Raw genomic sequence first — 25,616 nt, forward strand, 5'->3', positions numbered from 1 at the left:
ATGGCCCCTGAGCCTGTGCGTCCGGAACCTGTGCTCCGCAACGTGAGAGGCCACAACAGTGAGAGGCCTGCGTACCGCGTACCAAAAAAAAAAAAAAAAAAAGAAGAGTATACTATATAATTGCCATATGTTGACATGCAGAAACAGTATAACTATTTTTTAAATAGCATAAAGTAAGCTTATGCAAAAAAAGTTATTATTACAACAAAAATATTTTCAAAATACTGGGGCATAGTATCCATGATATTTTATCATCCTGTGTGCCCTGAAGAACAGGGATTATTAGTGTGGAAGAAAGAAGACCAAAATTTCAGAGAAGGGTCTTCCCTGGTGGCGCAGTGGTTAAGAATCCATCTGCCAATGCAGAGGACACGGGTTCAGCCCTGGTCTGGAAAGATCCCACATGCACCGGAGCAATTAAGCCCGTCTGCCACAACTACTGAGCCTGTGCTCTAGAGCCCGCATGCCACAACTACTGAGCCCATGTGCCACAACTACTGAAGCCCGGGCACCTAGAGCTCATGCCTCTCAACAAGAGAAGCCACCACAATGAGAAGCCCACGCACCACAGAGTAGCCCCCACTCGCTGCAACTAAAGAAAGCCCGCACACAGCAATGAAGACCTAACACAGCCAAAAATAAAATAAATTAAAAAAAAAAAAAATCAGAGAAGAGGTAAGATTAAAATTCCATATTTTTTGTTTGTTTGTTTTTTGCGGTACGTGGGCCTCTCACTGTTGTGGCCTCTCCCGTTGCGGAGCACAGGCTCCAGAAGCGCAGGCTCAGCGGCCATGGCTCACGGGCCCAGCCGCTCCACGGCATGTGGGATCTTCCCGGACCGGGGCATGAACCCGTGTCCCCTGCATCGGCAGGCGGACTCTCAACCACTGCACCACCAGGGAAGCCCCAAAATTCCAGTTTTGATCAGGACAAATATGCATTCATTTGTGTGTGTATATGTATATGTCTAAATGTAAACACGTACACACACGTGCACACACACACACATACACACTCACACATCCTCTCTCCTTAGCTCTGTCCACAGGCAAATACTAAACCAATGAATGTAGTTACACTAATAACTGAAAACTGAATCTTGAAGACATAAAGCATTATTATGACTAAAGAAGGTCACTCACTATATTATGGAAAACAAGGGTTCAATTTACTAATAATATGTGAACTTTTTTTTTTTTTGCCCACACCACGCAGTATGCAGGATCTTAATTCCCTGACCAGGGATCAAACCTGTGCCCCCTGCAGTGGAAGTGTGGAATAGTAACCACTGGACCACCAGGGAATTCCCCAATAAGTAATAATTTAAAACTAGCATTTAATAATACTCCTCAAAATGTATTAAATAAAAATATATCACAATTACAGTGATAAATTATCAAAACACAGAAAGCTAAATACAATTGGAAAATCAGCACAAAGTGAACAGATTAATTACAATGCTGGCAATGAAAACACATTACATATCTTAACAACTAACATTTAAGGGAAACAAGTCTTACTTGCAATGACAAATAAAAGCCATCATCTGGTCCTGTCAACTCAGCCCAAATCTTGGTAGCTTCCTCCCAGGACATTCCCCTCTCTACACTTATCTGTAAAAAAAATAATAATAAAATTTAAATTAAACTCACTTCGGAGAATGCTTACCAGAAAATGATATTATACTTGAACGTGCACGTTTTCTAAACTTACCGTGTATAATTCTACATGGCCAGAGGTTGAATATCCTGGAGTCAGAAACTTCTTAACATCACTTTTCCTCACTTTTTCATCTCCAGAACCAAGATCTTGAACAAGAAAAAGCAACATATAAAAAAAAAATTTCATCAATAATACATATGACAGGCTTCCCTGGTGGCGCAGTGGTTAAGAATCCGCCTGCCAATGCAGGGGACACGGGTTCGAGCCCTGGTCGGGGAAGATCCCACATGCCGCGGAGCAACTAAGCCCATGCGCCACAACTACTGAGCCTGTGCTCTAGAGCCCGCGTGCCACAACTACTGAAGCCCATGCACCTAGAGCTCATGCTCTGCAACAAGAGAAGCCACGGCAACAAGAAGCCCACGCACCACAACGAAGAGTAGCTCCCGCTTACTGCAACTACAGAAACCCCATGTGCAGCAAAGAAAACCCAATGCAGCCAAAAATGAAATTAATTAAAAAGAAAGAAAAAAAGAATACATATGATGTTTTAAAAATTTCCCAACTTACCTAAGATTCCCATATCATATCTTCCATTTTTTTTGGCATTTTGAACAACTGCAGTAAGTGTGTCTGCAAAATACTGAAATAACGCATTCTGCTGATGCACCTCCATGCCCAAAATTCTATTTAAGAATTTTCCTATGTTGTTATAATCTGCAATGACAAGATTGTATGAAAGATTTAATGCATTCAAATGGCAATTTAAAAAATTTATTCATCTCAGCCTAGTAAGAGTCTCACTTTCTTCTCTAAGACTTCCCTCACAACTCCTGTACTGTTCCCAGAACAGGGCTATACTTCGACCACTTCTACCTCTAGCAATTAGCACAACTATACTACATGCTCAAAAGATGTTTGCCAAATTGAATTTTTGCATCTTCAGCTTCGCTTACTGAAGGTATGAATATAATTTAGCACAACAGAATGTTAGTTTTCCAACATTAAGTCTTAACTCATAAAGTTTAAGTGCTGTTAAGTCAGTGAAGCTCAACTTTGGCTGCACAAGAATGCCCAGGAGCTTCTGGAAAATTACCGATGTCTGAGCTCCTGCCCTGGCTTCAGTACTTTTTAAAAAACTCAACAGCTGATCATATATGCAACCTGGTTTGAGAACTGCTGCTATGTAGAGAGAATAGAGATTTAATTTCTTGAATAACCATAGTTATTCATAGCAAAAACCACCGAGAATGCTCTGTGAACACTCAGTAATGAGGGATTGAGACCTAGAGACTTGAAGCTTCCCCTTCAACTTGATGAAAGCATAAACAACAAAATGGGCTATAATGATACAGCAACAGTTATGAATATACATACAAAAGTCATACCATTACCTTTATCTAGAGTAAGAATTCCTGAACGATCTTCTACATTTATCAGGCCAACTCCTATTAGTCCTTGTCGAACATCTGTAATAAAACAAATTTATAAAAAACCTTATAGCCCAGGGCTTCCCTGGAGGCGCAGTGGTTAAGAATCCGCCTGCCAATGCAGGGGACACGGGTTAGAACCCTGGTCTGGGAAGATCCCACATGCCGTGGAACAACTAGGCTTGTGTGCCACAACTACTGAGCCTGTGCTCTAGAGCCCGCGAACCACAACTACTGGAGCCCGCACACCTAGAGCCCGTGTTCCACAACAAGAGAAGCCACTGCACCACTGCAGTGAGAAACCCACTCGCCACAACTAGAGAAAGCCTGCACACAGCAACGAAGACCCAATACAGCCAAAAATAAAATAAATTAAAACAATCAAAAAATAAACCTTATAGCCCAAATAACTCAATGAGCTGTTAACTGACTAATCAAATTAGATCAAGTTCTAGCATATAAGACACAGTCTATGCATAGTTCCTATTAGCTGAATTAAATGGAACCCACAGCCCCTAAAGATCTTTAGACACTTCAAAATCCTAGAGTACTCAAACCTCACATTATATTTTATTATTTCACTAAAATGTCATATCTTTTCAACAACAACCCTTGGCAGTGGAGATCCTTGGCTACAAAGCTGTCACCCACAGAATCTAAACAACTTCGAACATACAGCAGGATACTAATTAAATAATTTATGTAAGGAAATAATCATGCTTCCTTTCCAAACGTTACCTATCAGTACTGACAAGGCGATGCAGAAGATGAGCAACGTGTATAACTGTCAACATGTTCTGAATTACGTTACTAAGAGGACAGTTTATAAAACTTTTAAAAAGTATTTGTGTCCAGGCTCTAACCCAGACTTACAGTAAAAAGGGTTTAAGAAAGAGAAAAGGATCAACAGGAAGCATAATTATATCCTATTTACACATTTATTTAATCAGCTAGACTGCTACATGCTCAAAATGTGTAGATTCTGCAGATGACAACTCTGTAGCCAAAGAGCTCCAATGCAAAAAATCCTCATTTTGGGAATCCATCCTATGGGAGGAAATTCCTGAATAGAAGGATGACTGCTGTAATTCCAGCACTGTTTGTGATGCAAAAAAATGAAAGCCACTTGAACATCAACAAGGGAAAAACTGTTACATAAGCTAGATGTAGAATATTACACAACTGTTAAAATATGTGTTAGTACTATAGCTATTGATTTGTAAGGGATGCCTGTGATGTACCAAGTGAGAAAAGTACGTTGCAAGTAATATTAACATGTTTTTTTTAAAAAGCTCTGTGTTTAGACAAACGGATAAAGGTGTGTTAAGGCTGCCCCTGTTCAGATTGTCAACATTTGTTAACATCAGCAGGTGAGACTGGTAGGTAGCAGGTAGTTAAGGAGAGGGTATGGGCTCCTCATTATTCACTTTTAGATTGTTTTCATCACTTATAATGAATAAAAAACATGTAATTTTTTAGAATTAGAAATAAATTGGGGAGTTGTTTTTGACAATCCCTCCAATGACCAAATAAAAAGAAAATAAGAGGGAACGAAAGGGAAAGGGAGAAAAAGAACAGGGCCAAGACTTTATTGGTTTTTTGTTTTGTTAAATGCCATCAGTGATTATAAGCACCCCTGCCAGCTATGTCAATATGGACTGTTACCAACACTAAACATGGGTTCAATTGGAAAGGACTTCCTAGTAAAAAATGCTAACTCTATAAGGATAATGTTTCAAATACCTTACATCTGTTTATTTTCCAAAATATTTTCAGTTTGCTGAACTACTGAAATCACCCAGACTACTAATATTAATGGGGTAAAATCTATTCTTCAGATTTGCAAGATACATCTAGGAATTTCTATAGCACTACTTAGGACTTTTTTTTAAATATAAAAATTTCTAAATACACACAAATGTAAAGAGAATATTCTATGGACCACAGGTACCCAGCACCCAGTTTTAACAACAGTTAATACACGGCTAGTTTTGTTTTATCTGTACCCTCACTAGCCCCCACAGATTATTTACCTAGGTACTTTAAATTTTAAAAGCTATTTGGCATAGTCATGTTCAAATTAATCTAACAAAACCATTTTTCCTCTAGTAATCTAGTATTAAACAACATGCAACGAACTCTATCAACAGTAAAAACACGTCACCTGAATGAAATTTAATAAATCTACTGCTTATTATAAGACATCAATTTAGGTGTCTGTTAACTATCAATTTCTAAATTTTATACATTTTATGTCCAAAGAAAACTAAAAACAGCAGCACATGTTAGAATGAGTTTTGTACCTTCTTGTCAGTACTCATTTTCCTTTGTTATGATTATTTTTAAAAGTTACCTTTAAAGAATTCTCCAGGATAGTCTGGAGGTGGTGATACCATAGGAGAATCTAGGTTTACAATGGATTTCATGACAATTTCTAAAGCATTTCTTCCATACTGCAATAAAAACCAAATAAATTTAACAAGTTTCAGCATTTGGATACTCTTCAATCACATGACCAAGTGAATGCTATAAGAACTATTATTGTACCAAAGAGTCAAAAATAGCAGGACTCAATTATTTTTATATGTATTCTACACTGCCTAGTGCCTCATTCACACCTTTGTACACAGCAGGCATTCCATAATAAACAGCTTTCTTTACTTCTGGGACTCACACTGCATTCGTCCACAAGTATTATTACAGTCTTATTTTCCAGTAGGAATGAGAAGATGATTATGTTGCACAGTTGATCACCAAAGATCTAACTGCCACGTGTCTTACAGGACTAGCCATGATGTTATAGCAAAACCATAAGAGGAGACAGCTTTAAGTTTTAAACAGCAACTACTTTCCCTTTCTGTTCCTTACAGACACCATACACTGCAATCATTTTTCACAGATAGTGAAAGCTGAAATGTACCTTATTATCAAAGTTGAACCTACTCAGATCTCTGGATTCTGTTGCTCTTCTGTCTCCATGTGTAAGCGCACCCTATCCAAACATAAAATCTCCAATCAAGGCACAGAAGACAGGTTAACATACATCATCTTTTACACACATCTATATAACTCAAAAACTTACCAAACTCTCAAGTCTTTTAGCAACAATAGATGCAAATCTTTGTTCTCCTGCCAATTCAGAAATCAGAAAGACGTATTCTGGAGCAGTAACTTGGTTTGATCTATGAGTTCGCCCTGTAATGACATTAAAAAAAAAAAAAAAAATTCGCTGATTGTGCTCTCAAGATACTAGTATTCTGAGACCTATTCCCAGCACTTAACAGTAAGCTGGTATCCAGAAATCTTTAAACCAGAAGAAAAATTAAAGAATGTAACAATTACCCTAACTCCCCAAAAGGCACAAAATCAAAAACGCCAACTTGAACAACATCTGTATTCAGAACAATACTCCCACTTACGGGGGAGCAGAAACTCCATAAAATTATTAAATGATGAACACATTACTGGTGCTACCCCAGTTTGGTTGACCACAATGTTGCTGATGCACAGCTGCTCTGGATTCTCCCAAAATTGTTGTTGTTGTTTTTTAAATCACCAGGTCACAGGGACATGAAGATGGAAGGGAAAGGAGGAGCAATGTGCCCTCAATGAAGCTACTGGGGGTTGAAAAAGACATCAAGTGGCAGTTGCTCTGACATGGATAACATCCTTGGAGATCTACAATGAAGATACTCCTGAGGAGCCCCATTCTTGAATATAATGCCAGAAAGCCCTACCGTAGGTCTTTTACAGCTTTTAAAACAGCCAGGAAATAAATTCATGATGCCCTCTATATTTTAAGGTATATGCAATACACAAACATCTCCAAAACCTACATATCTGTCAAGTTTAGTATATCTAGCATTAGAATATTTCCCCGGTAATTCCTGGCTGTGAAGTGAAACTCAGCGTAGGAACTTACCAAACTGCTGGATTGCTCTATCAGCACTCCATGGTAATTCCAGGGTCATATGAACTCTTCGCCTTTGATTTTTAGCTCTCCTATCTGCTTGTAATGAAATACCGGAGCTGGCAGCTTCTGAGATGATAGCAATATTCTGTATCAAATGTAAGGAGAAAAGAACAAAAGATCACTTCTGCACAAAGAGAGGTGGGGAAACAGCCACCAATACGTATTCTCCTTTACTTCCTAACTCTCAGTTTTAGCTGTACATGGTTACAAGGACACCCAGAATCAAGATTACATTTCCCAGTCTCCCTTACAGCTAAGTGTGGGCACACTCCAGCCAGTAGGTCACCTGAACAACGTCCAGGAAATGCCCCTAATCAACGATATGCCCTTCCCCTCCTCTTTTTTTCTCTGCTGGCTGAAATGTAGAGATGTAATGACTGAACCTGAAATATGGAGGTAACTAGGAAATGGAAGGCTGCATATTAAAGGAACAAGACAGAAGAGACCTAGACTTCAAGGCGTCATACCAGTCCTGGTCCACCTACTCAAACTTGTACATGAGAGAAATGAACTTCCACTTTAAGTGAATATGATTTTGGATTTTCTGTCACTTAACAGCCAAATCTGACCCCAACTAATACAATTTCTAACACAAATGGGCCTAAATTACTAACGAAACAAGTACTTAAAATAACTAATACCTCTACCTATAATCTTTAAAATATGTAACATGAGCTTTTAAATACATATAAAAGACAACTTTGATAATGGTAATAACTACCGTCTATTTTCTAGTTGCAGAGGCAAAAAAATTTTGAAATACAAAGCAAAATGTGGATAAAGAGATAAGATTTTATTCTACCCCCTTTAGATTAAGGAAGGAGGTTGAAGTGGTGCTCCTACCTATTTTTTAGCAAAACGCTTATAGCAATTCCAACTAGATGGAGGAAGAACTGATCTGAGAATCTGAAAATTGATGAAGTTTACTTAACAATAAGAGCATACAGAAAGGGCCTCTGAAGGTGACCACGACCTCTGCAGTGGTCAGTTACGCAAGTGTAATCTACGACCATTCAGAGTAAATCGTCTCAATAGGACATGGCAGAGCAAGACAATAAACAGCAAGATCAAAGGATCCCAGTAATCGGGGCATGTGCTTAAATATATTTCTAGACTCAAGATTACACTGAAAAAAAAAAAAAAAAAAAAAAAAAGATTACACTGACACTAGGGTGTAGCATTAGGTATAGTGCCACTAAGATGACCTGAGAGAACACAATTTAATATTCTGATTAAAGACTTCAAAGGCCTCCAAAGCTATCAAGAGCTACATCTAATTCTATGCACAAAACACCACATTCAATTTATAAGAAAATAATGAAAACATGTAAAATGTTCAGTGATTATGTGTAATTACTTAAAAAAAATAGAGTAAGAACATTCAAAAGACATGAGTTATATTAAAAGAAAAAACCTAAAGATTAATCCAAATGTATGGGCATTATTCTTTTCGCCAAAAAGCATCCCAGAAAAACATACCTTATCTCCATCCATAAATCTTTGTTTTTCCGTGATATTTAGTATTTCCACAGGGACATCAAGTTCAGATCTTGACTCATAAGATATACTTCCATCATCATTGCTTACAACCCTCCCCTTGCGGCCTGTCATCTGCAAAGCCAAACAGCGTCACTTACAATTAATGTAGCTGACTATGGTGCATGAAGCTCAGGGCTCCCATCATAGAAACTTGGTGGGAGGTGAAAGGGATAATGAAACCAGCATGTACTGTGCAACCTGTCCTGCACCAGGCGCTGGGGGAGAGAGAACATTGCAACACAGTGCCTGGTTCTGAAAAGTTCAAATTCCAGGGGAGAAAACAGACATGCGGCAATGATAACAAAGCCTGCATGACAGGTGCAATAACAGAGATCCGTGTCTTGGGGCAGATACTCAAGATAATAGGGGCAGGAATTTACTTGCTCTAGGATGACAACTAGAGTAGAACAAGGGTTCTAAGATCTAATAGAGGATATTAGATAATTATATGATGATACCAAATATATCACTTATTCTAAAGGGTTTGAAAGTGGCAAAAAATTACCTAGAAGAGACACAGCCCTGATCAAGTCATATTTACCTCAGCAACATTCTCAGGGCCACCAAGTTCATCAATAAGTTCATCCAGGGTATTAGGAGGGAGGTCTTCAGCTAATTTTTCTAGTTTATCAAGTAGGTCTTTCTTCATCTGCTGGGCCCTTTCCACGGCATCCTGACTTGTTATAAGGCTATTGTTGCTGTTGGTGTTACTGTTAGCTAGATGAAGTACATTTGTTAAAAATCAGTACAAAGTGTAAATATTTGTTTTGTTTAAAAGTACATTTCACAGACAAAGCAAGCTTCCACATGGATACCTGGTGCACTGTTAGGAGCAGGTGAAATTACTGGTGTAGAAGAAAAACTAGGTCGTTTTGATCCAAGACCTGATGCTAATAAGGCACTTTGAATAGAATCTGGATCTATACTTCTCTTTTTTTTTTTATCTTTGTTTTTCTTGTGGTCCTTTCTGATTAACCAGGGATCTGAAAATTAAGGAAAGACACGTATCAAATCATTTGTTAACACAAGTACAGAATTTCCAAAGGAAACAACCGTTGTTTTTTTTTGTATTGTTGAGCGACAACTTGTAAACCACCACCAACTTCAGAGGTCCAGTACACCCATAAACCATGAGGTAAATTCCATGGTTTGAGGTTAAACTTAAGTGCACAAAATTGAGGTCATGATCTCACATAAATATGCTGAACCTCCAGAAGACAGACAAGCTTGGAGCTGCCACCAAGCAAAGATTAGAATCTGTGTGATGATTTCTATAGAAAAAAAAAGGTTTTAGTACAATACCCCATTTCAAATACACAGAAATAGGGCCGTCCCTGGTGGTCCAGCGATTAAGAATCTGCCTTCCAATTGCAGAGGATGCAGGTTTGATCCCTGGTCAGGGAACTAAGATCCCACATACCACAGGGCAACTAAGCCCGTGTGCCACAACTAGAGCCCATGTGCTCTGCAGCCTGCGTCCACAACTAGAGAGAAGCCCGCACGCCACGACAAAAGATCCCGCCTGTCGCAACTAAGACCCAATGCAGCCAAAAATAAATAAACAAACAAATACACAGAAATAACTATCCTTCAGCTTACATTTAATAGATTCATGAACTTACCATCTTCATCATCCTCACTAGACTCATCTCTAAATGGGTTGAAATCATCGTCATCTCCAGAACTCATGTTTTTAGAGCTCTCGTAGTCACTTTCTTCATTATCGGAGGCATCAGATTCACTTCCACTATCATCAGAACTGCTACCAGTAAGGCCACCTATTTTTCTTGCTTTTTTGGATTCTCGAGTTATTTCTTCACCTATCCTCAAACCCCAAACAAGAGAGTCAGCCCAAACACACTATTCTAAAGATCCAGGAAGTTACATTTAGTTCATGAGCTAATACACTTAGTTAACTCAAATGAGAAATGAAGAAAAACAGCATTTGTGTAAGTATATAAGAACAATTAAAAATTCATAAACAAGAGCTAGCCTTTTGGATTCCTATAAGAAATCAGGTTATATTCAATTATTCTTAAGAAGAAATCAGGTACATAAGTACAAATGCAAGACAGCCTTCAAGTGCACAAGTTTCAAAATAAACATCTCAAGACAACAGAGATGAAACAGAATCTCTGGCATTGTCACAATTTGTGTATCAGGTTGAGAGAAGAGGCCTAATAATTACAGATTTATAAAATATGCAAATACTTTATGGAATACTAAAAAAACTAATCTATAAAACTACATTTTTAAAAGTCAAACAAGGTGCTGATCTGAATTATCTTACTGAATATTCATAAAAGATATCTGGAATAAACCAACCAAAACTAAGCAGAACATTAAAATGTTCACATATTAATGATGGTGAGAACATAATTCAAAAAAGGGAAACATGACCATCTATCTATCTGACTACTCTGTTACTGACTCTAGGACTCAGCTTTACTTTTTGTGCCACTAAAATTAAAAAATACTGTCAATTATATTATAATAGCCAACCTACTTTCAGGCATATTAAAAATGTAAGGAAAAAAAAGCATTTCTTAGAACCGATGAAAGGTAAGGTTAAAGTGTCAGGCACTGTGTTTAGAACACACAGTATGACAGTCTTCACAATATAATGAGTTATTATCACCATTTTAGAGAAAGAGAGCCTGAGAAGTTACCTTCTGAAAGTCAAAGAGCTTACTTAGTAACCACCTAAACACAGACCCAAGTTTGTATTATTATAAAATGTCTAACAAACAAAGATGAGTGTATTCCTAATAATTAAATAATAAACTAACAAAAGTCTCTTTAAAGAAGACTATATAAACACACACTCTCACTCACACACACACACACACACACACACACACTCACACAGCATTGACAATAGAAAGGCCCGGATTTTGGTTCCCCATTTATCACCCAGTAGTTGTGCCAACCTGGGGATATCGCTTAACCATTTAGTCTTTCTGTGCCTTAGCTTCCTCTGCCTATAAAACTGAAAAAACATAACCTACTTTCATACGGGTCCCTTGCAAGTTGAATGAGATCATGTGTGTGCAGTGCTCGATACAGTGCCTACTCAGCACCAGTCAAATCGTTAAAGCCCCAATTTAAAATGGGATTACTTGTGCATTCAAAAACTACATGAGCCAAGGGAATTCCCTGGTGGTCCAGTGGTTAGGACTCCGTGCTTTCATGGCCATGGCCCAAGGTGCAATCCCTGGTCAGGGAACTAAGATTCCGCAAGCCATGTGGTGCGGCCATAAAAAGGAAGGAAGGGAGGCAGGGAGGGAGGCAGGGAGGGAGGGAGGGAGGAAGAAAGACACTTCCTTTAAAAAAAAAAAAAAAAAAAAAAAAAAACGACATGAGCCAATTCAAGGAAGGCAGTACATTCCCAAAATACAGCTTGCATCAAGATGCTCAAATTTATACTACTTCCAGCACCATTTAAAGAAAAGTGCCCACCTTTCCGCTTCTTTATTTTATTTTCCTTACAAGGACTATCTGTTGGTGAGCTGTTGTTACTTGGAGCTGTCAAATCGATGCCTAGCAAACTATAAAGTTTTTTCCTGTCTGGAGCAGGGAAGTGTTTTTCAATGAGTGACTGCAACACTCCTCTGTTCGAAGAGAGAAAAAGTGACAGTTAGTGGCTCAGTATGCAAAATAGTTTATTATACATAAAGTCTTAATGAATGTATTTGTTTAAAATAAGTATACTTGATTAGCAGCATTTCCAAATTGGATATCAAAAGTAGGTTAACTCCACATAACTGTAAAGCTGGCTTAGGAACTCAGCACCAATGGTTCCTGGTTCTTTTTCAGAACTGCTGCACAGAGGAAGACTCCATGAAGAAAAATTGCACATCAGTGACTCGAGTCAACAAGTGATTCAAAAGAGTTGGATTCTGAATGTAAAGGACTTTAACAATCCTTTAACCAATTTATTTCACATATATTTTCCATTTTCAGGTACATGCAAGAGTTACAAATAATAAAATCTATGTCTTACTAAAAAATACATTTGGGGCTTCCCTGGTGGCACAGTGGTTGAGAATCCGCCTGCCAATGCAGGAGACACAGGTTCAAGCCCTGGTCCGGGAGGACCCCACATGCTGTGGAGCAATGGAGCCCATGCACCACAACTGCTGAGCCTGCGCTCTAGAGCCCTCAAGCCAGCCACAACCACTGAGCCCACGTGCCACAACTACTGAAGCCCACGTGCCTGGAGCCCGTGCTCTGCAGCGGGAGAGGCTGCCGCAATGTGAGGCCCGTGCACTGCAGCGAGGAGTGGCCCCCGTGCAGCAATGAAGACACACACAGCCAAGAAAATATTTTAAAAATAAATAAAAATGAAATAAAATAAATTTTTAAAAAATAAAAAATGAAAAGTACATTTTATTCAATCTTACAAAATACTGATAATCCAGCTCAAATGAATTTTAATATTCTAGGCCAAGACTGTCCAACTGAAATACAGTGCAAGCCAAGCACAATTTTTACACTTTCTAGTAGCTACATTAAAAAGTAAAAGAAAACTTGTGAAACTAACTTTAATAATATTTTATTTAACTTAACATATCACTTTAAAATGTAATCAATGAAATGTTTTACATTATATTTCTTTAAGTCTTTGAAACCTGGTGTCTATTTCATACTTAAAGGTCATCTCAATTTGGACTAGCCACTTCAACTGCTTAATAGCTCCCTGTAACTAGTGCCTATCATTTCAGAGGCAATACTAGGCAGGCAAGCACAGGAAAGATACAGGTTAGCAGGTGCCATGTTTTGCTTTTAAAAGTAGTTTTAAGTTATATCTATCTTAAAATGAGCCACTTGAATGTGTCCCCTAAGGCAAAAGATAGCATGGCAGCAAAAGTTTTTTGGTACCAGAGTTAGAACCGTCTGTTAGGCAAACAAACTGAAAACCAGTGTCTAAAAACATTTTAAAAATCTCTTTTGACTATCTCAGGATTATTTGCAATGTTTATATTAGAGCATACTAAACTGGGGCAAACTAAACTATATTGCTCCTCTGGATAATGGTAGTTTCCAATACACAAAGCCAAAACAAAACTGAGTATCTTAAACCAAGCTGTCAGATTTCCAAGATGTACAAAACAAACAAAAATCAAGTCCTTCAGTTAGTCCAAATACTGGACATAATATTGTCAAAATACTTAACATTTCAGCATTTCTATGTTATTGTTTTCCAATAGACATGTTGTTATGCATACACAGGACCATAAAAACTAAAATCAGAAAAACTTTAAAACGCAAAAATTTTGCCTCCAAGAAATGCCAACATTTAAACTAATCTAAGTAAAAACTCAAAACCATAAACATTACTTGGCAGTTGAAACGAAATCATTCAATTCTCCTCCACCCTCTTCCAAGGCTTCTAATGTTCTAGCTTCTCCCGTAGACTGCAGACCAATTACAACACACTGGAGGCAAAAAAGAATATTATTAATTATAAATAAAAATATCTATGTGTTTCTTAAGACATATTTTAAATATTTAGTTTAAAAAAAGATTTCAAACAAGAATTACCCATTACTGTATGTGTGTACCAATTTATTTATTCTACATATATCTGAGACATGCTACATGTAATACACTTAGCTAGGAAACAGTATTACAACAGTGGACACTACTGAAGCCCCTGCCCCAGTTCTTTGTGCTTTAACTAAATATGTATTTACCAAAAAGGAAAACACCTTAATGTAATATATATATCCATGTGTTATCAGTTGTTACATCTATGGTTAGCCAAATTATAGTGATGTTTGTTTATACTTTTGAACTATCCAAATTCTTTATAAACACGTATTGCTTTTATTATCTTAAAAATGCATTTTTTAAAGTCTTACTACGTTAATAGTTTTTACAAGTACCCTTTAGAAAGAAAAGGCTTTTTTAAGTAGAAAGCCTCAACACTCAAAAGACTAAAACACATAACCAAAGATGAACTTGTTAATGCATTCTCCAACTTACTTTTCCATTCTTGATTTCTTCTCGAGCTAGTTGAACAACCCTCTTAACTTTGGATGCTATGCACAAGTATTTGAAAAATCTCTGGTGAGCAGACCAGAACTGACCCCACATGGATTTTTTCATTCGTTGCTCAGCATCAATCAGATCTGCAGCTTGCTGAAACCGCTCTCTGGCGATGACCCACTGAAGGTGCACAATCAACATTTTAGATATTTCAATCTTTTGAGTGTGATTTTAAAATGACTAATTCAATCAAAATAAAGTGCAAGACACCATTTAACATTAACTCAACAAAGCATTTTCAGTAACTTGGGAATCTCTAAACAAATGTTTTTTAGGACGCTCACATAGAGCTGTCCCAAAATTCTTATTAACTAATGCAGTCATTTTAGGAAACAGTTACATTGTGATTTTTAAAACTATACAACCAAAATAAATGGCTATTTTTTATAAATTACTTTAACAAAGAGAAAATTGGGAAAATAAGGAACCAGTGATTTATCTGTTGTTTTATAGCAGAAATATACTCCTGTGAGCTGACAGGAGTATACTGGACAAAATATACTCCTGACTGGACAAAATTGGCTAACAGATACATTATCAGGTACATTAAAAGTACTAAGAGTTAATAAAAACATGCTCACCAGTTTGACTGCTTTGTTATACATTTTAACATAGCTCTGAGAAAGAAGAACTTCCTCAATTTTGAAGGTCACTCCAGTAAAGCTCAGCTGTCGAGCAATGTACATTCCTCTAAGCTTCATATCCATAGCAACTATTTCCATGGCACCAACACCTCTGAATAAAATTAAAACACACAGTAACTATCATTAAATATAGTAGAGCTTTAACATACATGGAAGAGATTTTAGCAATAACACCTCTTTTAGATTGCTACTGAGAACAAATAGTGTATACTGTAAATTGCATTACCTCCGTTCTACTGCCTGAATAAAATCACTGAATTCTCTAAATGGAGTTCCCTCACCCCATATTCCAAGACGGTTCATATAGGCCATGTTTCGTGGTTCAGAAGCACCTGAAAAACCCCCAGACAAAACATATTATAGCTGAAAAAATAACATATGTATCTCTCTCTTTTAAATATGTAACTACTCACCAGTGGCACTAGCATAAACAACTCTGGCTTTTGGCAATTTGTTCTGAAGTTCTAAAACTGCTAAGCCTGTCTTGGTTGGCTTTGAAGAACCAACAGGACATAAGTTTTTTGCTTTATGACATTCATCAAACACTATCTGTAAGGAGTAAATTAAGGAACATGTCACATTAGTAGCAAGTGTCTCCAATATTTCAGGAAGAGTTAACTTTTATTTCACTTAGGACTTGGGAAACATCCAAGATTTCTGGGATGGTAGCTGGAGTAAAAAAAAGAATCAAGATTATTAGGGGGAGGGATGCTGTTGATAACAAGCCCCTGAGCATTAACTTTTTTTTTTTTTTACTAATATCCACATACCTATACCTATCATCTGGTTTTGTCAAACCTTAACATTTTGCCATATTTGCTTCAGATGGTTTTCTTTTTCTGTAAGATCACAAATATCAACGAAGCCCTCTATGTGCCTCTCCTTGATCTCCACAGCCCCCTTCCCCCAGCCACAGAGGCATTCACTGAATCTGGCATTAACCTTAACTGGATATTTAATTTTTTTTTGGCATCTAGAAAATTTACTACTGCAGAAAATGAAGACTGCTTGAATCGAATGGGAGGTGGGTAGCGGAGGGCCTGTGGTTTTTCTTTTTGATTAACTACTGTAACACTGTCCTTCAGGCGGCTAAGGAAGTTTCAAATTTTGTTTGGACATGATTAGGCATCGAAGCTCTTGCAGGACAACTTTGAAGCTATATGAATTCTGCCATTTTGCTAGCATTGATATGGCTCTTGGGTCCACCACTCCATTAGAACTATTAACTCCATTCATATTAATTTTTCTTACAAATCTTACAAAGGGGGTTGCTTCTGGGTATTTAGGTCCACATTCTATCTTAAGGCTGTATATTCAGTTTTCATAAACTGTCCGAGCCCGTGGTGGCTGCCACCTTACGGCACTGTCACTCCTTAACTGGATATTTAATTCTTAATTAGAATGAACGAAAGGATCCACTATGGCTAAAAATGTCCACCACACAGATAATTTGAGCAAATTTTGTTAAATAGAAGCATAACTGATAACCAACTTAATCAGTACTTCAAAAACTGGTGATCCTCATGCAGGATAGTAAAAGGTATGCTATGAGCAAATAAGTTTGGAAATCACTTAAGTTAAGAAGGGAATATAGTATTCAGCATGTCCCATACCTATTAACATTTTCCTAAAGCAGGAACTTAAATACTGGCCTCCTATATGACAGCTACAAAACAGAATCAATTTTCTGACTCCCTTGGACTCTATGTAATCATTAATGCTCTCATTCCAGCAGTCTTTTTATTTAACCTCAGAATTCCTGTGTGTTATACTTTGTGTCATTAAAAATTATAAAACTTGTTGCAAAGGATACCACTCCATCGAAGTCATCACCGCACCAATGTAGGAGTTGTTTTAACCTCGTTTTGTATTTACCACCAGACTGACTTTCACCAATGAGGGAAGAATAGGTAGCAAAAATCACACCCTTCTTCACACTCCCATTATGTTTGGAAGAAATTTTTCCATATTTAAACTAAAAAAGAAAAGAGAAGAACTTAAATAAATACACTTTAGTCTCTAAAATATTTATCCCACCCAGATTTCTACAGCAGGAAACTGGTGGTACCATGATGGGCTTCAGGAAAGTCAAAGGACCTCTTAAGATCATACACAAAATTTCTCATACACATGCGTACACATACATACACACACACATGAACCCTCTCGTGTGTGTTTATGTGTGTGTGTGTATAACTTTAACGTACAAGGATCCAGTTTTCATCAAAGTCTCAAAAAAGTCTATCATCAATAAAAGATTACAGGGCTTCCCTGGTGGCGCAGTGGTTGAGAGTCTGCCTGCCGATGCAGGGGACACGGGTTCGTGCCCCAGTCCAGGAAGATCCCACATGCCGCGGAGCGGCTGGGCCCATGGGCCATGGCCGCTGAGCCTGCGCGTCCGGAGCCTGTGCTCCGCGACAGGAGAGGCCACAACAGTGAGAGGCCCGTGTACCGCAAAAAAAAAAAAAAAAAGATTACAAACCAAACTCCCCAAGAAAAGGTCACAATATTCGTTCTACAAATATTTATTGTGCATTTACTACATGCAAAGCACTGTAATTAAGATCTGAGGGATATATAAGAATTATGATTAATAGTTACTGTGGTCTTCCTCAATTATGCTGATTTAGAAATCAAAAATATTTCTAGATGCCCCTTACATGTTTTAGTTTTGAACTGCTAGTAGTCATTCAAGACACAGTACTTAACCCAACAAACCACTCAGTAACCCTCACCCAAAAAAAGCCACTGGGCAGGGCAACAACACCGAAGCAACTTAGGACTCAACACTGAAGCAACTTAGGACTCGCATGGAAAGTAAATTTACATTTACTTCTTTTCAAAGGGCTAGCAAGGAAGCACCTGCAGGAACTAGGTCTGTCTATTCTACCCATGTGACTCCAGGAATTGCTGCATAGTAGGAGGTCAATAAAGATTTGCTAAATGAACACTGAACTGTGCTTTCTAGATAATGAAACACATTTTCTTCCATTTGACAGAACTGTTTTAACATGAACACAGGTACGGGTATACAAGTCCACTGAATGTACAAATATCTAAACCAGTGTCCAAATCACAATTCTCTCTATATGATGCGATGGGCACACTACCTGTCCATATAGCTTTATCACACTACACCCTTATACTCATAAGTATATGAGTTTCACCCATATACAGTAACTTCAGAAACAGACAAAAACAAACAAACGAAAAACCCTGAAGAGTAAGAGAATAAACTCCATAAAAACAGACAATGCCTATTTTGTTTGCCACTACATAACCCTACCTAGCACATTATTTAACACTTAGTAATCCGAAAACCAACAATAGTGGCTAGCACTCACTATGCTTTCTGTGAAATAACTCATTTAATCCTCTTAACAACCCTACGAAGTAGAAACTATTATTATTCCCATCTCACAGATAAGTCAATATTTATTGAATGACCAACTGAATAGAAAACTTTCATACCTTATTTAATGAATGGACCAAAATGTTTTTTGCTCCAATATCCCTCAGATCTCTTTCGGCATCATACTTTAAATCATTTGAAACACTGAACCTGCCACAAAAAAAAGGGAAAAGAAAAACACACAAATTCAATACAAATCCCATCATTCTAGCAATATTCAGGAATAAATAAACCCAGGCCTTGACACTTCAAAAAAATATACCTACTCACAAAGACCCATCCCCATATGCTGGATTATTCACAAACAAAAGCTTCCACAGCCAGTCTTTAGCACTTACCACAAAGCCCTTTTTCTACTCAACAAATAATTTTCATAGATGATTCCTGCTATTGTCCTTCCTTTTCCTACACCAGCACCATCACCTATTAAGAATCCAGCACGATCTCCATTTGGTAGGAATGTTTCATGTTGCTGAAAAAGAAAACGCTGGTAATTATCTATTCCTTTAAATATTTTGGCAATCAGTCTTTCATACCTTGTTTTAGTCATATATTAACATTCTCTGTTTTTATAGAAATGGCATGTAGTTGGCTTAGTGTGGATACTTTCTTTACGTAACTATACAAGCATACCTCATTTTATTGTGCTTCACTGTTACTGCACTTCAGGGGATACTGCATTTTTTACATATTGAAGGTTTGTGGCAACGCTGCATCATGCAATTTTATTGGTGCCATTTTTCCAACAGCAGTTGCTCTTTCGTGTCTCTGAGTCACTTTTTAGTAATTCTCATACTATTTCAAACTTTTTCATTATTATTATATTTGTTATTGTGATCAGTGATCTTCGATGTTACTATTTTAATTGTTTCGGGCTGCCATGAACCCCGCCCATATAAGATGGTGAACTTAATTAATAAATGTTGTGTGTATTGTGACTGCTCCACTGACTGGCCATTTCCCCCATCTCTCTCTCTCTCCTTCAGCCTCCCCAGTCCCTGAGACACAACAGTATTGAAATTAGACCAATTAATAACTCTACAATGGCTTCTTTAAGCATTCAAGTGAAAGGAAGAGCTGCATGTCTCTCACTTTAAATCAACAGCTAGAAATGATTACAACATAAGGAAGACATGTTGAAAGCCTAGACAGGCTGAATACCAGGTCTCTTGCTCCAAACAGCCAAATTGTGAATGAAAAAAAAAGTTCTTAAAGGAAATTAAAAGTGCTACTTCAGTGAACAAACAATAAGAAAGCGAAACAGCCTTATTGCTGACATGAAGAAACTTTTAGTGGTCTCGAAAGAAGATCAAACAAGCCATAATATTCCCTTAAGCCAAAGCCTAATCCAGAGCAAGGCCCTAACTCTTTAATTCCACGAAGGCTGAGAAAGGTGAGGAAGCTGCAGAAGAACTCTGAAGCTCAGAGGTTGGTTCATGAGGTTTAAGGAGTCATCTCTGTAACATAATTGCAAGGTGAAGCTCACAGAGGTTGGTTCATGAGGTTTAAGGAGTCATCTCCGTAACATAATTGCAAGGTGAAACAGCAAGTGCTGATGCAGAAGCTTCACCAAGTTATCCAGAAGATCTAGCTAAGATAATCGATAAATGTGGCTACATTAAACAACAGATTTTCAATGTAGATGAAACAGCCTTCTTTTGGAAGAAGATGCTATCTAGGACTTTCATAACTAGAGAGAAGAAGTCAATGTCTGGCTTCAAAGCTTCAGAGGACAGGCTGACTTATGAGGGGCTAATGCAGCTGGTGGCCTGAAGTTGAAGCCAATGCTCATTTCCCATTCCAAAAATCCTAGGGCCCTTAAGAATTATGCTCAATCTACGCTGCCTGTGCTCTACAAATGGAACAAGGCAGCACATCTGTTTACAACATGATTTACTGAATATTTGAAACCCACTGTTGAGACCTACTGCTCAGAATGAAAGATTCCTTTCAAAGTAATACTGCTCATTGACAATGCACCCAAGAGCTCTAATGGAGATGTACAATGAGATCAATGTCACTTTCATGCCTGCTTTGTAAAACAGCCTTTCTGCAGCCCATGGAGCTAAGAGTAATTTCGGCTTTCAAATCTTACTCTTTAAGAAACACATTTTGTAAGGCTGTAACTGCCATAGATAGTTGATTTCTCTGATGCATCTGGACAAAATCAACTGAAAACCTTCCAGAAAAGGAATCACCCTTCTAGATGCCACTAAGAACATTCATGATTCATGGGAAGAGATCAAAATACCAACATTAACAGGAGTTAACCCTCATGGATGACTTGGAGGGGTTCAAGACTTCAGTGGAGGAAGCAGATTCTTAAGATGGACTCTCCTCCTAATGAAGATGCTGTGAAGATGGTTGAAACGACAACAAAGGATTTAGATTACATAAACTTAGTTGATAAAGCAGTGGCAGAGTTTGAGAGGACTGACTCCAATTCTGAAAGAAGTCCTACTGTGGGTGAAATGCCATCAAACAGCACGGCATGCTACAGTGAAATCATTAGTGCAAGGAAGAGTGAATCGATGCGGCAAACTTCACTGTTGTCTTATTTTAAGAAACTGCCACAGCCCCTCCAGCCTTCAGTAACCACCACTCTGATCATTTAGCAGCCATCAACGCCAAGGCGAGACCTCCCCCCATCTTGCTGAAGCCTCAGATGATGGTTAGCATTTTTTAGCATTAAAGTGTTTTTAAATTAAGGTATGTACATTTTCTGGACATAATGCTATTGCACACTTAACAGACTACATTACAGTGCAAACACTAAGTTTTGCATGCACTGGGAAACCAAAAACTTCATGCGACTCATTTTATTGTGACATTTGCTTTACTGTGGTAGTCTGGAACCAAACCTGCCCTATCTCTGAGGTCTGTGTATTTTTTTCTTGCTACCCTCATATGTAGCAGGTAATTAAAGTTAAAAAATTGGTGAGTATTCTTCCATAATTTTTCAAGGACTGTACAACCAAATACAAACTTTTTTATAAAACATAAATATGGGGGATGGTTGCCTATTTATTTTACAAAAATGGAGTATTTCAGAAATCCTTTCAAGACAATTGACATAATATAAAAGCTGGTAAAACACCCGTATGGTAATACCAAAGGTTATTCAATCACTCCCCAAGGGTGGGAGCTTTCAAATCTTTTCTAGCTTTTAGCCACTGGGAGGAAAAAAAGCTGCAACAGATAGCCTTATATATATATATGTTCTTATCTAATAGTTCTATGAAACAGACTCGCATGGAATTGTTAGGTAAAAGGATATAGGTATTTTTAATTTTAATACATGTTCCCAGTGAATTCCAAAAAGGTTATGACAATTTATCATTTGCACTAGAAACACATTCCCCATATCCACACTACCCCTTTAATTTTCTAACACATAAAACTTCTATAAAAATCACATTCATAAGATTTTCATGCAAGGAAAACTTAACTTTGAATTAAAACAACTATACATTGTGAACTAAAATTAAAGATAAAAACTGTATGTAGTTATAAATTACACAGCTTACCTGGGCTGCATATGTAATTGCCTCAAGCTGTAATGCTGATAACCAGCCATTATCAATGGTTTCTTCAGAAATAGACGTTTTGTACCAAACATCAGGAGGAGTAACACTGGATAAAGAACTAGTTTCAACTACAGCATCTGGGTGACGCAGGCCAATTTTTACTAAATAAAAATTTTAAAATATTTCATTTTAATTATTCTAAGTAATAACACTTCCCAGTCTTATCATAAGATATTGCAATATTTCTCCTGACAGAGAAAATATAATAAGAAGTAACTGTACACCCTGGGATCCTATATAAAGTCACTGACTGATGGTAAAGTACTGTCTAAATTTGACTAAAATTACCTATTTATCAACTACCTATGGTTTAAATAGAGACTTGCTGATTAAAAAGATCTAGAAAAACACCACCGCAGTTCATACCACCAGGTTCTCCAGTAGTAACAGAACATAATCCTAGATTAAAGACATCATTTTAAATAACCAGGAAAGTATGGGACCTTGGAATCCATACATAGTTGGTAAATAGAGATTTTTAGTTTAAGTGATCTTATTGGTGACTTTTTATAGAAAGCCAGATAGGAGAGAAAAATTCTAGCCATAGATTTTTTTCCATCTTATTACCCCCATAAAATGAAAAAGTGAAAAATTTTACACAAAAACTAAAAATTATTCATTTTCAACTTAATACATTGGCCACTAAAAAAATGAATCATGGTCATTACGGGAAAAAAGGAAGCAATGGTGTTAATTTAAACCACTGAATTCGAATAGTAGCAGATTTTATTTTTAAGATTCCCATGTTTTTATAATTTGCTTTAGATAAGCTGTATAAACTATAAAGCTAAGATACGTGTTTACATTTCTGTAATTTACTATGATTTTATAATCACTGCTGATATGAGCAAAATTAACTTGAAAGGAAAAAGCCTTTTCACTCCTGGTTTTAAAAGACTTCATTCCAAAGCAAAGCTCTGAATTTCTGTAGGAAAATTAAAAAACTCACAGAATTTTCATGTAGCTATTTTAAAACATATTCTAGTTTAAAACATACTACAGGGCTTCCCTGGTGGCACAGTGGTTGAGAGTCCACCTGCGGATGCAGGGGACACGGGTTCGTGCCCTGGTCCGGGAAGATCCCACATGCCGCAGAGCGGCTGGGCCCGTGAGCCATGGCCACTGAGCCTGCGCGTCCGGAGCCTGTGCTCCACGATGGGAGAGGCCACAACAGTGAGAGGCCCGCATACCGCAAAAAAAAAAAAAAAACACTACAAAGCTCACACTTATCAAATTCTGAGGTACCCAACATGGATAGATCTTAATACATAATAATGTATGTGGCAGTTTTTTAAGTTCAAAAGGAACCCAGAAGTCTTTCATTATTTTGACAAATCCCAAAGACATACGTTTTATTGGCATATACTCTGCATAGGTTTCCGCATGACCCATTTCTTCTTCATCTTCTTCCTCTGGTTCATCTTCCTCTTTCACAACAGGGACCTTCTGTAACAGAGACAGCAAAATCAACTAAGTCCAGAAACTGGAGGCCCAGCCAACACACAGAAAAACTCTTCTGTAGGAATACCCACTATCTTCAATCTTGGAAACAGGACATACCACTTCTATATTCCCTAATATCTGGGTCAGAGTCTATGGTTTCCCTGCTCCTCCAAAGATAAGCAGAGATAATCCATGACCTGCTCTCATCGCAAACACACAAATGGGTCACCACAGGGCTCCACCACCTTCTCAAACTACCTTCCCCTTCAATATTACCTGCCAGCCTCCCTGATGCCCAGAAGTCTAACCTCCAGTCCTCAATCTTCATTGCAGTTCCAGGAATAGAAAGAACAAGGGGTCTGGAGAGAAAAGGTGGATGAGCCCCAGCAGCACGTCCTACATTCTCACGGGCAGAAACTCTCTTTAAGTCTCACATCCCACCCTCTTCTCAGTTACCTTCATCTGTTTCTTTCCCTTAGATCCTAAAACCAAAACCCTAGAAAACTCTGGAGTTTAAAGGTTCTTCTAAAAGACAGAGAATTTACTTCAGACATCTGTGTCTCCACAGACACAACAACAATCATACAGAATCCTATATCACCTACTCTCCAAACGTCAGCACATCTGAGAATAAAATGAGGAGTTATTAGTAACTTACACCAGGAAAACAGCAGTAAACCCAGACTGCCCCAGGCAAAGTGAGTGAATGGTCAATATAGTCATGTTACCTTGTGTTTCTCTACAGAATCTTAAAGAGGTAGAGGCAGGAAGGAATAGGGGACTAAGAAGCGCCTGAAAAAGCTGCTTTTCACTATCAGTAAACCATAAAGGGAAGCTCTTTATTAATGTGGGCTTGATCAAGGAAGAATGTAGGGAAGAAGCTGTGGGACCCAGTATACCAAGGAAGAGAGGAGAAGGACAAAGAGAAAACCTAGTCAGGACCTACAGGTAATGCCAAGGACACATGGCATTAAAATGTAACATCAGGGCTTCCCTAGTGACACAGTGGTTAAGAATCCGCCTGCCAATGCAGGGGACACAGGTTCGGGCCCTGGTCCAGGAAGATCCCACATGCCGCGGAGCAACTAAGCCCGTGCGCCACAACTACTGAGCCTGCGCTCTAGAGTCCGCGAGCCACAACTACTGAGCCCACATGCCACAACTACTGAAGCCTGCGCACCTAGAGCCCGTGCTCTGCAACAAGAGAAGCCACCGCAGTGAGAAGCCTGCGCACCGCAACAAAGAGTAGCCCCCTCTCACTGCAACTAGAGAAAGCCCGCGCGCAGCAACGAAGACCCAACGCAGCCAAAAATAAAATAAATAAAACAAGTTTATCTTAAAAACAAACAAATAAATAAATAAAATGTAAGGTCAGGCTCCTCTTTTATTTTTATTTTACTTATTTATTTTTATTTAGTCTAGAGCAGCATATGATGGCACATAGATGCTCAATAAATGTGGGAAAGAAAAGGGAGATGTGAGATAAACATCCAGCCATCAACCCATGGAGTCCTTAGAAAAAAAATCCAAAGAAAACCTGAATGTTCTCAGAAAGTATGCCAAAATAAAAATCCAGTTTCAGAAATAAGAGATGAAATGGGGCTGGCCAAAGAAACAGACCCAGACCCCACTTCTGCTGTTATCTGTGTAGCATTGGGCAAATTACTTACATTCTGAGTCCTGCCCATCCCCCTTTGCACCTTTTCCTCATCTGTAAAATAGGAATGCGCACTGTGCTAAATGACCAGCCACCTTTCTCCCTCTACCTTGTCTTTCCCTACCTTTAAAAAATGTATACCGCAGGTATATAATTGGAGGATTAGGTGGTAACACAATACGGTCACAAAATCCAAGGATCAGACAAGTAATTATGTC

General features: G+C 38.1%; 1 protein-coding gene and 1 pseudogene across 8 annotated transcripts in view; both read right to left on the minus strand.

The window, feature by feature from the left end:
* SBNO1 (strawberry notch homolog 1) overlaps window positions 1–25,616 on the minus strand; it is a 58,575-nt gene that overhangs the window by 15,229 nt on the left and 17,730 nt on the right. For 6 of the 8 annotated variants that reach the window (XM_032654591.1, XM_032654592.1, XM_032654594.1 and 3 more), the window contains 23 exons: window positions 23,648–23,744; window positions 22,239–22,399; window positions 19,050–19,183; window positions 18,771–18,861; window positions 17,113–17,274; window positions 15,713–15,848; window positions 15,526–15,631; window positions 15,237–15,390; window positions 14,593–14,775; window positions 13,945–14,042; window positions 12,064–12,215; window positions 10,227–10,424; window positions 9,420–9,587; window positions 9,146–9,321; window positions 8,545–8,676; window positions 7,015–7,150; window positions 6,175–6,287; window positions 6,013–6,084; window positions 5,446–5,545; window positions 3,057–3,131; window positions 2,233–2,379; window positions 1,714–1,808; window positions 1,521–1,613 (listed from right to left, as the gene is read on the minus strand). In XM_032654591.1, coding sequence (XP_032510482.1) covers window positions 1,521–1,613; window positions 1,714–1,808; window positions 2,233–2,379; window positions 3,057–3,131; window positions 5,446–5,545; window positions 6,013–6,084; window positions 6,175–6,287; window positions 7,015–7,150; window positions 8,545–8,676; window positions 9,146–9,321; window positions 9,420–9,587; window positions 10,227–10,424; window positions 12,064–12,215; window positions 13,945–14,042; window positions 14,593–14,775; window positions 15,237–15,390; window positions 15,526–15,631; window positions 15,713–15,848; window positions 17,113–17,274; window positions 18,771–18,861; window positions 19,050–19,183; window positions 22,239–22,399; window positions 23,648–23,744 — 2,979 coding nt within the window. The remainder of the gene's footprint in view (window positions 1–1,520; window positions 1,614–1,713; window positions 1,809–2,232; window positions 2,380–3,056; window positions 3,132–5,445; window positions 5,546–6,012; window positions 6,085–6,174; window positions 6,288–7,014; window positions 7,151–8,544; window positions 8,677–9,145; window positions 9,322–9,419; window positions 9,588–10,226; window positions 10,425–12,063; window positions 12,216–13,944; window positions 14,043–14,592; window positions 14,776–15,236; window positions 15,391–15,525; window positions 15,632–15,712; window positions 15,849–17,112; window positions 17,275–18,770; window positions 18,862–19,049; window positions 19,184–22,238; window positions 22,400–23,647; window positions 23,745–25,616) is intronic. The other 2 variants (XM_032654590.1, XM_032654589.1) reach the window with 1 other exon arrangement.
* Window positions 16,359–16,922, minus strand: LOC116739016 (annotated as a pseudogene).

Source organism: Phocoena sinus, chromosome 14 (genome assembly GCF_008692025.1).
Source record: "Phocoena sinus isolate mPhoSin1 chromosome 14, mPhoSin1.pri, whole genome shotgun sequence".
NCBI classification, from domain to species: Eukaryota; Metazoa; Chordata; class Mammalia; order Artiodactyla; family Phocoenidae; genus Phocoena; species Phocoena sinus.